The 14,761-nt window shown below is 41.7% G+C and overlaps 1 protein-coding gene across 1 annotated transcript in view; it reads right to left on the reverse strand.

Annotated features, from left to right (window-relative positions):
- Nucleotides 1-1,202: 1,202 nt before the first annotated feature.
- The window catches only part of STON2 (stonin 2), a 116,093-nt gene continuing 102,534 nt past the window's right edge, over nt 1,203-14,761 (reverse strand). The window contains exons 6-7 of the mRNA XM_054024854.1: nt 8,668-8,870; nt 1,203-6,603 (exon numbers count right to left, since the gene is read on the reverse strand). Coding sequence (XP_053880829.1) covers nt 6,520-6,603; nt 8,668-8,870 — 287 coding nt within the window. The 3' untranslated portion in view covers nt 1,203-6,519. The remainder of the gene's footprint in view (nt 6,604-8,667; nt 8,871-14,761) is intronic.

Here is a 14,761-nt window from a genome sequence, read left to right on the forward strand (position 1 = left end):
TAAGGGTTGGGGCAGTTAGGGGACAGGTAGGGGGTAGGGTCCTAGGGGGCCAATTAGGATGTGGGGAAGGTCTCAGGAGGGGACAGTCAGGGGACAAGGAGCAGGAAGGCTTAGGTAGGGGGTGGAGTCCTGGGGGGCAGTTAGGGGCAGGAGTCCCAGGAGGGGGCAATCACGGGGACAAGGAGTGGGGGGGAGGGTTGGGGGTTCTGAGGGGGTGGGAAGTGGGAGGGAGTGGAAGGGGCAGGGGCGGGGCTAGGGCAGGACAGGGGCGGGGCTAGGGCGGGGCTCCTCCCATCCTCTTTTTTGATTGTTGAAATATGGTAACCCTAGCTAAAGGGACTTCACCTAATGGCTTGTTTGCTGCTTGAACAGCAGCTGTGTGGAATCGTTCCACATGTAATTCTATTGCACTACACTAGAAAACCATTGATTTAATTCCCCTCAGTTTTACCACATACTTGGGGGAACTGGGAAGGATGATAGCAAATCAGCCTTGTGGCTGAACAGCCCTTATGAGTGAAGACTAGTTTTCTTTGGCTTATAAAACAGCCAAGGTCTTCAGTCTGATGTAGGAAGTGCCTGGAGTGAGAAACAGCCAGGGGCACCAGCCCCAGTGACCTTGGCAGAAGCTGCAGCGCACTCAACTGATATGGCTTCTCCAAGTTTCAAAACATCCCAAGAATTACGGCAGAGGCCTTTGTAAACAGGACTTTAACCTCAATTACAGCCTCAAATGCTCTCATTAAGGCACTCCTCTCCTCCCTGCCTTCCCTGAAGTCTTCCTCATGTCATTTAAAAATGTGCTGGGGACTGGGAAGGCAGATGCTGCTCTCATGTTTATTCATGCCCTTTTGCAGCTTCTAAATTAGAGATGGTAAAGACCTACTTAGAGCAGGTCACCTGGTCCTGACTATACCCACAAATACAGGATTTTCCCCTATGTTATATCATTACAGCTCTGTGCATCCGTTAAAAGGCTTAAGTGATACATCTCCTAGCATTTCCCTTGGATACTATCCCGCAGTCTAACCAATCTCACTGGTTATTCAGCTGAAATATTCCCTTTCTTTGTATCACCCCATTATTTCCAGGTTATGTCCCCTCTTGTACCTCTCAAAACAGTTCTCCTAGAGGGAGCCCTTGGTTGATAGCACAGCGTGCTCAGAGCAGCAGGATATTGAGGATACAGGACACAACTTCAATTTCACAATCAAAATATGAGGATTTTGTTTTATGTTTACATTTATTTAACAGTTTTCCCACAGTTCAAACAAAAATTATATCCCACTCCAGAGTTGCTAAAAAAAACCAACAACATCACAACATAATTAAACCACCTCTACAGAGTTAGCCAGTGTGTAGACTTTCCAATTTTACAAAACAAAAAGAAAGGAACATGTTACAAAATAATCAGATCAGTCCATCACAATAGTGCAAGAGGTTCTGAATTGTGTGGATGGATGAGGCATAACGAAGGTTAGGAACAACTTAAATTTTGTTGTCCCAGGAGGCTTCAAAGCTCACAGCAGGTTGCTTTAGGCTAAATGGCAGCGGACGGTGTGTATTTCCTCAACAACTGATTAGTGGCTTCCGTTAATTCCTAGAGTGATGAAAACCATGTAGGCTAAATCTGTAAAGGCTGACCTAGGCATATCATCTTTTAAAATCTGCCAACCCCTAGAATAAAGGTAACACATCAGGTATGCTAAGTGCCACTGAAATCAATGAGAGTTTCCTGCAAGCAACTGACAGCGTAATTGGGCTCCAGAGATGGACTTTACTGGTTCTGGTGCCCCTTCTTTCACTTTCAGGATCTTTTGCAAATGAAATCGATCCTTTCATCAGTAGTGAGGTAATCAGGGACTCTTGGCAGCTCATGAGTCAAGAGGACATGTGGCTCCTTTAAGTCTTGGATTGTCTTGTCAAGTAGGTATTCCAGCCAGCTCCCTGCCAGAAGATAATGTATGTCACGCTGATATGATATCTCAGCACTGATCAGATGACAATGCATGCAGTGAAGAGCCCTAAAATTTCCTCAGTCTTTAGCGGGGATTATCATTTTAATTTTGAATAACTTTAAAATGCAGCAGGTATCGTCAATCTGTTGGAGTATTTTTCAGATGAATTTGCCTTTTTTTCCTTTGTTCTTATCAGCACAATATCTATAGTTATTAAATATAATATGTATCAGTAAGAGTAGTTTAGCTTTAAGGGGAGGACTTTAGTCTCCAATCACTCTGATCAAATGTTGTCTGTTTCTCTAAAACCTGGTGTGGATTTTCCCCAAAAAATCGTTAGCAACCACACTGCACCCCAAGTACCACTAGTCTCCAAAAATGAAACTGAAAAAGAAAACAGGAGAGTCAGAGTGGAAATAGCTTCAGGAAATAAATGTACAGGTGCACTGAAGGCACTTTTTTTGCATGTTGCACTCCAGAACTATAAGCACTTCAAAGGGAAATCAAAGGGCAGAGATTGTGTCACCCACAAAGGGTGTACCTAATAGAAGGCATTTAAAGGGACCTCTTCCCAGAGGTGGAATAATTATTCCTATCATACAAACCTTTTGCGTCTAAATCCTTTCTGCTGTTCTAAGGTCTGATGAAATTTTTGATTTTTTCCCCCCTACCCAACCAGTACTTTATCCTAATTACTGCGGTGTGCCCTGTGAATGGAGAACATGGTCCATGCATAACTGCGCACTAGCAGAAAGAATGAGATAGAAAGACAGAGTGCCATTCGCACAAGGACAGTGTAGCCCTCTGAAGGCATTAAAGGCCAGATGTTCAAGTGCTCAGCCCTCAGGCTAGATTTTAAAGAGTTCCCACCATCTAGTAGCCCCCCAGTTTGCAACACTTATAGCCAGATTTTCAAAAGAGTCCAGCACTCAATGCTCTTTTGAAAATCTGGCCATTTATTCTTGCCTAATAGGGAGGCAAGTTGCTTTGAAAATCTGGCTTTGATAGTTGGTGCTGAACTCTGGAAAATCTGACTGCATAAATATAAAAGTATCAAGGATGCTCTGCAGAAATCAAATGGGGATTAAAATAGTTTTTCAAGAATAGACAACCCAATTTCATCCACTGAACTCCAATTGGCTTCTGACGAGCTACTCCTGAGTTACACCGGTATGAGTGAGATCAGAATCAGTCTTATAGTCTTAGTTTCATTAACTTATTTTGAATTAAAAAGAGAGAGAGAGAAATGAAGCAAGAACAGAAACCTCTGAGTCTCCATCATCCCGTTTGTTGGAAAGTATCTGTCCTGTGGCTGGACTTCCATACATGCTAAACTTCTTAGTATAAAATAGAGAAGGGGAACTGTGTTCCCTCTCTGTTCAAGGCCTGTCAAATCTTGTTGCTTAATTATTTCTTATATTTAACTGTCACTAGGATGCATTTCCAAATGTTCAGAGGTTGGCGAAAGCATGCAAAAGTTCATATACTGATCTAAGGTAGCCAAACCTCTTGGGTCTGCAAATCTGGGCTAGGAATTTAATAAGAACAGTCTCTTTCACATGAGCTTTCCGATAGTTCCTAAATAACATCCTGAGAACACATTCACTTCTTGTATTTTGTTACTTCTCTTTCTGGGCCTTACCAGAAACTAGGATGACTAGATAGCAAGTGTGAAAAATTGGGACAGCAGTGTGGGGTAATAGACACTTATATAAGACAAAGCCCCAAATATCTGGACTGTCCCTATAAAATTTGGACATCTGGTCACCCTACCAGAAACTGGAGTTCTAGAGACAACAGTGAAAATAGAAAATAAGGGGAACAAAAGTTATCTAAACTTTTTTGAACAACAGTTTGTTTTGAGTTTTAGGAACAGTGGGAGGAAATTCTTATTTTATACAGAGATGGACCTGAGCCACAAAGTTCCTAGCCAGCCCAGTGTAAGGGTCAATCAAGAAATTTGGATATGGGTTCAGATTTTGAATCTTCCTTCACCCCAGTGTCAGGGACTGTTTGGATGTTTCTAACTTTATGCAACCCTATGTCATAAATACTTAGCACTTCAAAAGTGCTTTTTATCCACAGCTCCCTAAATGCTTTACAAAGGTGGGTATGAGTGTTTCCATTTACAGATAGATCCTGCAAATACTTACTATGAAATGAAGTGCTTGGAGCTGTCTCTTGGGCTTCACTAGGACTACCTGCAGTTGAAAGCTCCATGTCCAGTAATAAGTCTTTGAAGGATCGGGTCCTGAATTATTTTTTAGAAATGTTCTTTTGCCATAGATACTGTAGCCTTATTGCTACCTAAAGAAAAAGATGAGCCTTTCTTTTTTCATTTTGATTTTAAAAGGACATCATCAGATTACTCTAGGCTTAAAATTTAGGTGCATATAAAAAGAGGGCCTTAGAAGGGGTCTCACAATTTTAAAAAAAAATTTAATGAAAACAATTTTTAGTCCAAATGTAAATAATCCCGTGTGGCATTTGAAACCTGAACACAGCAACACTGTTCATGGAAATGACAGTGAAAGTAACCAGGGACCAAAATGAAAGTCTATTTTCCATGACCCAAACTGAGTGAAATGCAAAATGTAAAAAGCCGCACAAATATGAAAAATAAATTTAGAATTTTAAAAGTCGCTCTGTTTTAATGAATTAGCATGTTGTTAATAATACCATAAGGATTTTTTAAAATGTATGATATTTAAGTCAACAGTATCCCTTTAAAAAGATAAATGATTTAACAAGTTACTATTCTTTTATCAAAAATTATTACTTTTGGGCAGGGGAGCAAAGAGGTTAGATACACAACTGTAAAAATTAGGTATTGTAAACATTTTACAACTCAACTGCAATGTGTATTGAATGAGTGATTTTGCCTTCTACAGTCTGGTCTAGGGAAAAGATAAGGGAGGGACTTGCTACTACTTTCAGCTAAGAGGAGGTTTCCTTAGTTCACTGTGATAGAGGTGCTTTTAGTCCCAGTTAGTGTGTGATTGAAAAGATAATCGTGTCTACAGTACACACATTTGTTACACTGTAGGCTTTCTTGGATTAGGAAGTACTGTTAGGCAGGGCCGGCTCTGGCTTTTTGGCCGCTCCAAGCAAAAAAAAAAAAAAAAAAAACCTACGGCACGGCCAGAGCGCGGGTGCAAGGGGACCTGCTGGAGGGGAGGGGGGAGGGAGCGGGCGGGAGAGAGAGAGAAGGGGGCGGCCAGGGCTACAGCGGGGGCGCTACCACACGGCCCCTCCCGCTGCGCCGCCTCCTGCTGCCTGCTGCGAGGGCTCTGCTCTGGTCGGCGTGGAGGGAAGGAAGAGGACTGCCCTGCAGGGCGTTCTGGTTCTCCATGCCGCCGCCCCCTACACGGCGGCCAGAGCGGAACAAAAAATAAATAAATTTTAAAAAGCGGCCGTGCCGCCCTAGGATTGAGCAGAATGCCGCCTTGAACAATCTGCCGCCCCAAGCACCAGCTTGCTCAGCTGGTGCCTGGAGCCGGCCCTGCTGTTAGGGTGAAACCTGAAAGCAACATTGTATTGCAAGGACAGGAACACACAACATTTACTTCTTATAATGACTTCCAAAGTATCGGGAACACAAGATCCTCCTGTCCAAACAACATGAACCAGTAACCAGTCTACTTAACCATTCAGGAAAATGTTAAAATAAAATCTATTTCCCTCAGATATCTTTCTAGGCAGGAATGATCTAATCTCAGTAATGCCCCTGCCCTATTCATGCTATACACTGCACACTCTCTATTAAAAGCAGCTATCACATGTTCAATCAAGCTAATGGCATAAACCTGACCAGCAAGTGAAAACCTTAAGAACAAATGAATTTTTCTCATGACTAGTCAAGATCCTATTAAAATGTGCATTACTTTAGTGTTTGGGTTTAGAGGATGAGATAAGAAAAGTTGATTGGGAAGAGTCAGATAATCAGCCATATTATTTGTTGTTTATTTCCTTGGTGTTCACTATGTTCTGGATGTAGGAAAATTTTTATTCTGTTGACTATTTCATAAAAGAAAGACCTTTTCATGCACCACTTTTCCCCTGTCCCCAGTTCCCCCATTGCTTAGCTCTCAAAAGGTTTTATTCTGCAGATCACAAGGAAAGGCTCTGCTGATGACCAAACCACCAGTTTACAAGAAAACATTCAAATGATAGGAGAAGACTGTAAGTGAGGTCAGGGTTGCTTTTTGTTTTGGCTGCAGTTGTCGACATAACATACTTCAGTGCAGAAAGGTAAATGGTGAAGAAGCAGAAAGGAAGGCAGGCCTGAATGTAGTGTAAGTCTTTCTGTCAATACATTGGATGAATTTAAAATGTTCCAGCAAATCCCTAAGCTCTTCCAAATAAACCGTCAATGAACCTCCTGCCAAAATACAGATCATAGTGAGCCAGGAAACTCAAGACACAGTCACACTGAAGAGCATTTTTTAAAAAAAAGTACTGCTTTGTACTTCTTACAGCAGAAGCTAGGTGTTGTAGTTCTCTTCAGCTGGGTCCGTTGACATTACTGCTCCTCCCATGGGTCTTGCAGACAAGTCTTCCTTCACTGCATGGCACATTCCTTCGGATTTTCAATTTCTGCTCCCTTCAGATCAAGATTCAAGTTCTTTTTCTGTTCTATTTCCACCTGACAAGAAAGAAAAGAGGGGAAACATCTGTACTGAAAAAGGAAAGAAAAGAACAAGAAGTTCTAACCAGCTTCTGATTTTATGTTCTTCTCAGGCCACAAACTTCTGGATTATCACAGAGGCTGGGAAATTACTTGCTCTCAACCACAGGTTATAATTAGATATGGGCTGAGGATGGGGCTCTGGATCTGGATTAAGTTTAGTACAGGGTTTTCAATTTCAGGTTTGAGGTCACATGAGGGCTAGAGTTTAGAGACTGAACAATGCTTCAATCTTTTGAGCAGATCTCAGTGGTTTCATCCAAACTGACAGCAATTTTGTACAATTTCTCACAACTTAGGATCAAAACGTCATGAAAAGAACTGTCCGTGAGTGACTTTGGATACAGTCAAACTGATACTGATATCATCCCCCTTCTGGTTTTAGATCCAAACCCACAATCTAAAATTGCAGAAGACTTTGATCATAAGTTCTGAATCCACGCCTCCCTGAAATTCAAAGGGGTTTAGATTAGAGATTCTTGTTTTGATCATATCTGATATTGTTAATTAATAATAGTAACTGTATTTCTAAATAGCACCAATCTACAACAGTATCCCAGAAATTTTACAATGAAACATATACAGTTTAACACACTAAAAACATTCAAGAGTAAAATAAAAACAGTTCAGATCCATCTGTGTATAAACACTCAATCTCTGCATAGTCATAAATAAAGTCAACATGCTGGGCTGAACACTCTTGGGAGAAGAAAGCCCTTTTAAAACGTGTTTGAAAACCTAATTCTGTGGCACACCACAGCCTGCTCTCTAAGTATTTCTGATTTACCAAACACTGGCACCAGCAAAATGATGTAAAACAATAGTAAAGTCCTGGATGCCCAAGATTCTAGCTGTCCATTCCCTTAGGTTCCCAGAAGGAGTGATGATAGAGACCAGGATCTTTCTACTTCCTCTTGGCTTATTACAGGCAGAGCTGATAGCACCACCTTAGTTAAGGTTGTCCAGCATTTTCCATTATAGAACCCTGTTTTCAGCTGCTAGCAACTTTGCCTAAATTTAACCATTTTGTCTGAAATTTTACATGCCAAGTATCTGCCTCAGGCTGAATTTGTTGTAGAAAATTTCAGCAAAAATGGTTCCATCGTTTCTGAAAACAAGGTTATAGAAAAAATATATTGTTTTGCCCATATCAAAAAGTCTTACAGACATTTAATCGGGAAGCTCTAGTCCCTCCCTACTTTGAAACAGAGACAAACACATTCTGACTCTATAGGTCAGTGGTTATGGCAGTTGCCTGGGGTGTGGAAAACCCAGGTTCTAAGTCCCTCTGAATCAGGCTATTGGTTATTTTGGAATCTCTCCTAGTTTTGACCAGAAATTCCATCCTAGACCCATGAAAACTTCCAGACAAAAGATTTGTCAAAACTGGTCCGTTTCCACAAAAAGTTTTGGTTTTGACAAATCTGCCCCCTTCTCACTCCCCACCCCCCAAAAGAAAAGAAAGAAAAAAGTGTTGAGAAATTCCTGACCAACTATACTTAGGTGCCAAAATACCTTTAAAAATCTGGCCTTTAGGTGCCTACGTCTCATTGAAAGTCATTTCTAAAACGGGACTTAGGCATTTTTGAAGATTTTACCCTACATCTTTAGCTGGTGCACATTGGTGTAGTTCAACTGAAACAAATAGCGCTATGCTGATTTATGCCAGCTCAGGAATTAGCCCATCACAATTTAAAAGTACTGAAATATTTACTTTTGACTAGAATACCTGCAAAATTGCTGAAGCTAGAAAGAAAGGTGTGTACTACTCCTACAGAAAAGCATGGGGAAACCTTGTGTCGCTCAACAGTTACTTGTTTGGCAGCGATGGATACAGGAATTCAAAGCACGATGAGTTAGGATTGTCTAAGCACAGGGCTGAGAGTCAAGAGTTCTGCTCCCACCTCTGACTCTGTGTCACCTTGATAAATCATCTCTTTCACCAGCATTAAATACATCTAAAGAAAAATGAGTCATGCAACAGCTATGTTAGCCGCAGTGTCTGCCGGCTGCTCACTTTACCTTGTAACTATAGTGTGCTGAATAGTTGACCCATTTCCTGACATCACTCTTGTCCTCTACAGAAATGGACCGAACAGTGGCTTTGGACGCCGAAGTGGTGGGCATGTCAAACTCCACGTTCACATAGCGGACGAAACTGGAAGGCACTTCCCGGTCAGAGCCAAGCTCCAGGTGGCAAAAAAAGCAGTGGGGATGGCCGGAAGCTGGGAAGAGAGAGAAAATTAAACTTAAAACTGTTGTGAAGATTAATAAGGGCAACACCTAGGAAGAAGCATCTTAAAACAGGGGTAAACAGAGAATCTGCCTGGGTAAGTTATGAAGTCATAATAGCTACAGTGCAGCTGGAGCTTCCAGAGATGACTAAAGTAAACAAGCTGCAGGGATGATAGTTGATCATTCTAGAGTGGCTTCAGTGAATGAGAATTCTGGGTATAAACCAGTCACCACAGGGATCAGGAAGGAATTCTCCAACCTATTTCCATGTACAGCACTGGTGTACTCTGCGCAGTTTTTTACTTCCTCTGACGCATCAGGTATTGGGCACAGCCAAAGGCAGGATCTTGCAGTACACAGTCCAATGATGTCTTTCATCTGAGGATCACATTGGCCTTTTCACCATTTTATAGATAGGAAAACAAAATAAAAAAAATTAAATGATTTCTTTAAGGTCACACAGCAAGTAAATGGCAAAGCTAGGAACAGAACCCAGGAATTCCAACTTCTAGTTCATTATTCCATCCCCGTACACAATACTCACTCCTTAAAAAGGGCAATGTAAGTGATAGTTTAAAATTGTAGTGATCTGTGAGCATTACATTTTGTTTTCTGTCCCCTCTGGCATGTTGGAAAGCAGTGTAGTCTAGTCATTAGAGCACAGGCTGACCAACAGGACATATGGGTTCTATTCCTGCCTGTCATCAACTCACTGTGAACTTGGGCAAGTCACTTAACCTCTTTATGCCTCAATTTTTCCATCTGCAAAAATGAGGATAGTATCTTTCAAAAGCACTTTGAGAACCTTGGCTGAAGGGTGTTAGATTGATCCTAAGCATGATTATTATTCTTACATTTGTCTAAGTAAAACAAATCCATGCATGACACAAGACTCTGGCCACCTGGTTGTGCATGGTGATGTTTAATTTCTAACCATCCATTTTGCAATCACTATGGGAGCATTTGCCTTTTATACAGGTGATCAAGATGCACACTGAGAAGCTAAAAAGGAATGCAGGAGATTGGGTTTGTGAAGTAAGAGTGGAAAGAAGCCTGAAAGCCCTCCACATGGAGCAGAATGGGAGTACCATACGTGATGGGCTTGCAGGATTGGGCCCTGGAAGACCAGCAGTTCAGACAACTACCCAAACAATGAGCACACCCAGAGTTTATTCCAAAATATCCAGCCCACTGAGCCTGCAAAGCAAGGCAGGGTATCTTCAATGATAGTACTAACTCTTAGCACTGACAGGGTGAAATTCACCCTTGTGCAGAGAGCTAGCACTAGACAATGCCTAAGCACCTCTGAGTCTCACTTCAGCCCTCAAAATAGAGCTTAAGTGGGATTTATAGACCTTGTGCAAGTCCCTCTTCAGAGGGGTGAATTCCATCCACAGAGCATTTGGTATTTTCAAAGCACTGCACAAACACTACTCAGTCATGCACAAAGGCTTCCTAATGAAGTTTAAGTTAAATGCTGCTTCTGGTCAGACCAGAAATAACAACATTATTATTATTAATAAATAATAAACAATAATAATAATAAATATTTTATATTGCTTCAGTCAGGTTGGGGTCCCATTGTGCTAAGGACTGTATAAACGTACAGTAAATACTGCACAAACAGGTTCTTCAGAATGCACTGGTGTTCCCATCTTCAGTTGGACGGGGGTGTGCATAGACGAAAAACAATGAAGAACAAGGGTGTTAACTGAACTTTTACAGACTTCAAATATGCCTTGACGGAAGTTTTGGGTCAAGGTTCAAGGATCCTAATGGGGTTCAAGGACCCAGAATGGCTTTGCTCTTCCATAATGGAAAAGCAACTGGAAGCAGGTTTCCAAGAAAACTCCAGTTGACTCCATCCTGAGCACAAGGTTTAAGGGTTGTGTCTTCTCCATGTATATTAAGTCAAGAGCCTATCAAAGGACATGCTTCAGGAGGAGGAGGAAAAGGTTTAATTTAAAAGAGCACAAAGAACCCCCCAAAATGTTAAAATAATATGGTACTCATTTGTTCCTTGTGTTGCAAAGAAAAGGAGAATATGACTTTATTTTTTCCAATAAATGGACTTAAAATAAATAATTTCAACACCGCTGAACATTAATTCTGGCTTTTCATCTTCAAAACATTTTGCAGACAATTTTTAAAAAGCATCTAAATGACTTAGGAGACTCTGGCTACATCTACGCTGCAGCTGAGAGGTGTGATTCCCAGATCGGTACGCTGTGCTTGTGTTAGTGTGCTAAAAACAGCAGTGTAGTTGTGGCAGCTTGGGCTAACTGCCTAAGTACCACCTTGTCCAAGATCCCAGGTATGTACTTGGACGGTGAGCCCGAGCTGCTGCTTGTGCCACCATGGCCACACTGCTACTTTTAGTGCACTAGTTTGAGCAGAGTAGTGCATATACATCTAGCTGAGAGGGGAACTACACCTCCCAGCTGCAGTGTAGATGTAGCCTATGGGCATGTCTACATTACACTCCACAGGTGTGATTGTAGCTAGTGTAGACATATCCAAACTAGCTCTGATCCAGATAGATCACAGCTAGCTCAAGTAACAGTAGCAGTGAAGCTGTGGCAGCATGACCGGCTGCAAGAGATAGCCCTGCCTGCCTTGGACCCTGAGTACATACTCAAATCCTGGTGCTGCTGTGGCTTCACTGCTATTGTTAAGCTTTGACAAACTAGCTCAGGTATGCCTACAGTGGCTGCAAACATACCTCCCTACTGCCGTGTAGACACATACCCTAAGTACCATTTTCAAAAATAATATGTAAATACATTTAAAAATCTGGGCCTTTTGTCACTTACGAGGCTAAGTCCCACTGACTTTTGAAAACAGGACTTAGACGCTTTGAAAATTGTACCCATTATCTATATTTAATCCACAGACCACCACTGTGAGGTAAGGAAGTATTCCTGTTTGGGGTGGGGGGAACTGAAGCACAGAGAGGTTAAGGAACAAGCTGTGTCTGACTACAGCATGGATGCACAAGGAGAGGGGGAGACAAGGAATCTTTCCCAACATTGTATATGTTGTGGCTGGGTAAAATTACGGTCTCCCGTAAGCACAGAGACTGTATTCTCCTAAAACCTCTGTCAGCAGAAACACCCCAGAAAGGGAGATGAACGTGGATAGGAGGCAGCATTACATCCACACCTCCAAAGGCCAATGGAACTGTCTGGCCAGAGAGAGCAGAGAATGCTGAACCATCTGGAGGGATGGTGAATTTTCATGTGAATGGTAAATGGCACATCCCTGATAGAAAGAGCACTCCCTGCCAATTTTGAAATCCCTGCTTCAAAGCATGGGGGTCACTAGAGCATTTCAGAGGAAGGATCTCAATAATTTTTTAATATAGGCTAAACAATGGATGAGTCCCTAGCCTCTTTCTCTGATTCCTCTCTGGCTGAAGTTAAAAGGAAAAAGAAAAAAGAAAAAAAAAAAAAGCCAGAGGAAGACACCTGGCATGTAAAAATTTAAGCCCAAACAGTTAAAGTTTGTCAAAACAGGGTCTCGTAATAGGAAATGTCAAGCAACCTAAATGATAGGTGGTGCAACTAGCCCCACCTATAATAAAAAAACTCGGACACTGTGTAACATCATGAGAATGAAACTAAACATTGAACCTACTTGTCTGGCAACAGGACAAATAAGGAAGGTCTTTAACTATCACAACAAACATAATGTTCATTTATTTGAACTAGTGTTTGATTGTTTATAGAATGCCACTGATGCACTTGAGAGAAAACAAACGTGGTCCCTGCTGTGAAAAACTTGCAATCTAAGGGCCTCTGCCAACTCCCACCAACCAAAGTCAATGGTAAAACTCCCACTGACTTCAAAGAGAGCAGGATCAGTCCCTAAATTAGCCTAAATTATGTTGGTTTACACATAACATGACCCCATGAGCTGTAGTCAGTTGAACTCTGCACAACTGAACTAAGCAATAAATCATGGGGGGAAGGTGTCATTTATTTTTAAACTATTTAATCAATTCTAGTAGTAATAATGAGTAACAGTACATGCAAATTTCACTGTGCACATCATTCAAACATTTACTGTTGGTGCCCACTCAAATGTCTAGCACTTATGTTATATAAGTGAAATGTCTGTGAATGCAAAAAAATACACAAAGTTATTATGACATATATGGAACCCATGCAGTCATTAATTGATCAGGGGTCACAAAATATAACTTCATTATACTTCTATTTCCCTGGCCACACCCAATCAGACTCCTCAACCTGAAAGACAGATAAAGTTTGTAGTAAAACCGAGAAGACATCAGACAGATTTATCCTCTTCTGAGCTTCCTGCCTCCCTGAGGCACAAACACCTCAGTTTCACTTTCAATAACTCACTCCTCACAATAAAGTCCATATTGAAAATTATTTGTGTTTCAGAAATGGGCTTGAGCTGCCATGTTTGGAAGGGACCTGGTTCTAAATTGTCCCCAAAGTTCAGAAGTGGTGAGATCTAGGGTTTTAATTTGGCCCACTTTACAGGTTGGGCCAGCCAGCATGCTTGGGACTGGATCCATAGCCAAACTGCTCCACAGTTCAGGATATCTAGATCCAAGATTCTGGTTTGGGTCACACCTCTGCTTTGTTTGTACAGCTTTTTCCCATGATCATGAAGCCTCTGTATGGATATTTTCTTAACACTATTTTGTTCCACTGTCTAGAGCAGGGGTAGGCAACCTATGGCACGCGTGCCAAAAGTGGCACGCAAGCTGATTTTCAGTGGCACTCTCACTGCCCGAGTCCTGGCCACCAGTCCGGGGGGGCTTTGCATTTTAATTTAATTTTAAATGAAGCTTCTTACACATTTTAAAAACCTTATTTACTTTACATACAATAATAGTTTAGTTATATATTATAGACTTATAGAAAGAGATTTTCTAAAAACATTAAAATGTATTACTGGCACACAAAATCTTAAATTAGAGTGAATAAATGAAGACTTGGCACACCACTTCTGAAAGGTTGCCAACCCCTGGTCTAGAGGGTAAAAACAGATTAGTTCTCTTGTACTGAATCACATCCAGTTGTGACTGAGGCTCTGCGGGGCCTATAAACAGGCCTCCTTTATCAGCCAGTGTCAACAAGTTCATTGTGAATCAGAGAAGAGCAACAGAGTTTACCAAGCTGTTCTGTGAAGAAGCTCAGCAATATACTCTGTAGAATCCTGCCATTAGTTACCTCCAAGAGAAAAACACATGGCTAAATACATGGATTGTTTGATTCAGTCATATGCTTTTGAATTTGTAGCCACAAGCAAATGGCCCAGATGCTTTCGCAGATGACCTTGGTGGCAGGTTATAAAGCTGAAGAGCATAGGGCCTGTTCATATCAGGAACCACAAAGACAAGAAGTTGGGATAAGGCAGTGAAGCTACAGGAATAATTCCTAGAGACTGGTGCTTGGATTTTATGATCTGCAAGTGAACACTGGGTTAAAATGGTTTAGGACTTGGTTACCTAAGCCACCCACCACTCTCCCCCTCCAATACCACCTTCAGTGGCAGTCAGTAAGGATAGGCAACTAAATCCCCCTTGATTTAAACTGGCGGGGGCTGCTGCACAGTATTTTCCATGGGGGTCCTTGAAAGTGGAATTGCCCTCCCTTTTTGGTCTACCAGAACCTGGATTTGTCAACATTCAGGGCATGCAGCAAAGCCCACCTTTTGGTAAGGGCTGAAGTTTGTGGGTGGCTAGATGGGTGGGTCTCTATTATTATATTTTGGGTGACTGTTGTGGGTGGCTTCAATCAGGCAGCTGTCTGTGTATTTTTTAAAAATTTGTTGTATTTTCCGAGCATCTAGAGTAGGGGTTGGCAACCTTTCAGAAGTGGTGTGCCGAGTCTTCATTTATTCA

The sequence above is a fragment of the Malaclemys terrapin genome, chromosome 4 (assembly GCF_027887155.1).
Source record: "Malaclemys terrapin pileata isolate rMalTer1 chromosome 4, rMalTer1.hap1, whole genome shotgun sequence".
In the NCBI taxonomy this organism is placed as follows: Eukaryota; Metazoa; Chordata; order Testudines; family Emydidae; genus Malaclemys; species Malaclemys terrapin.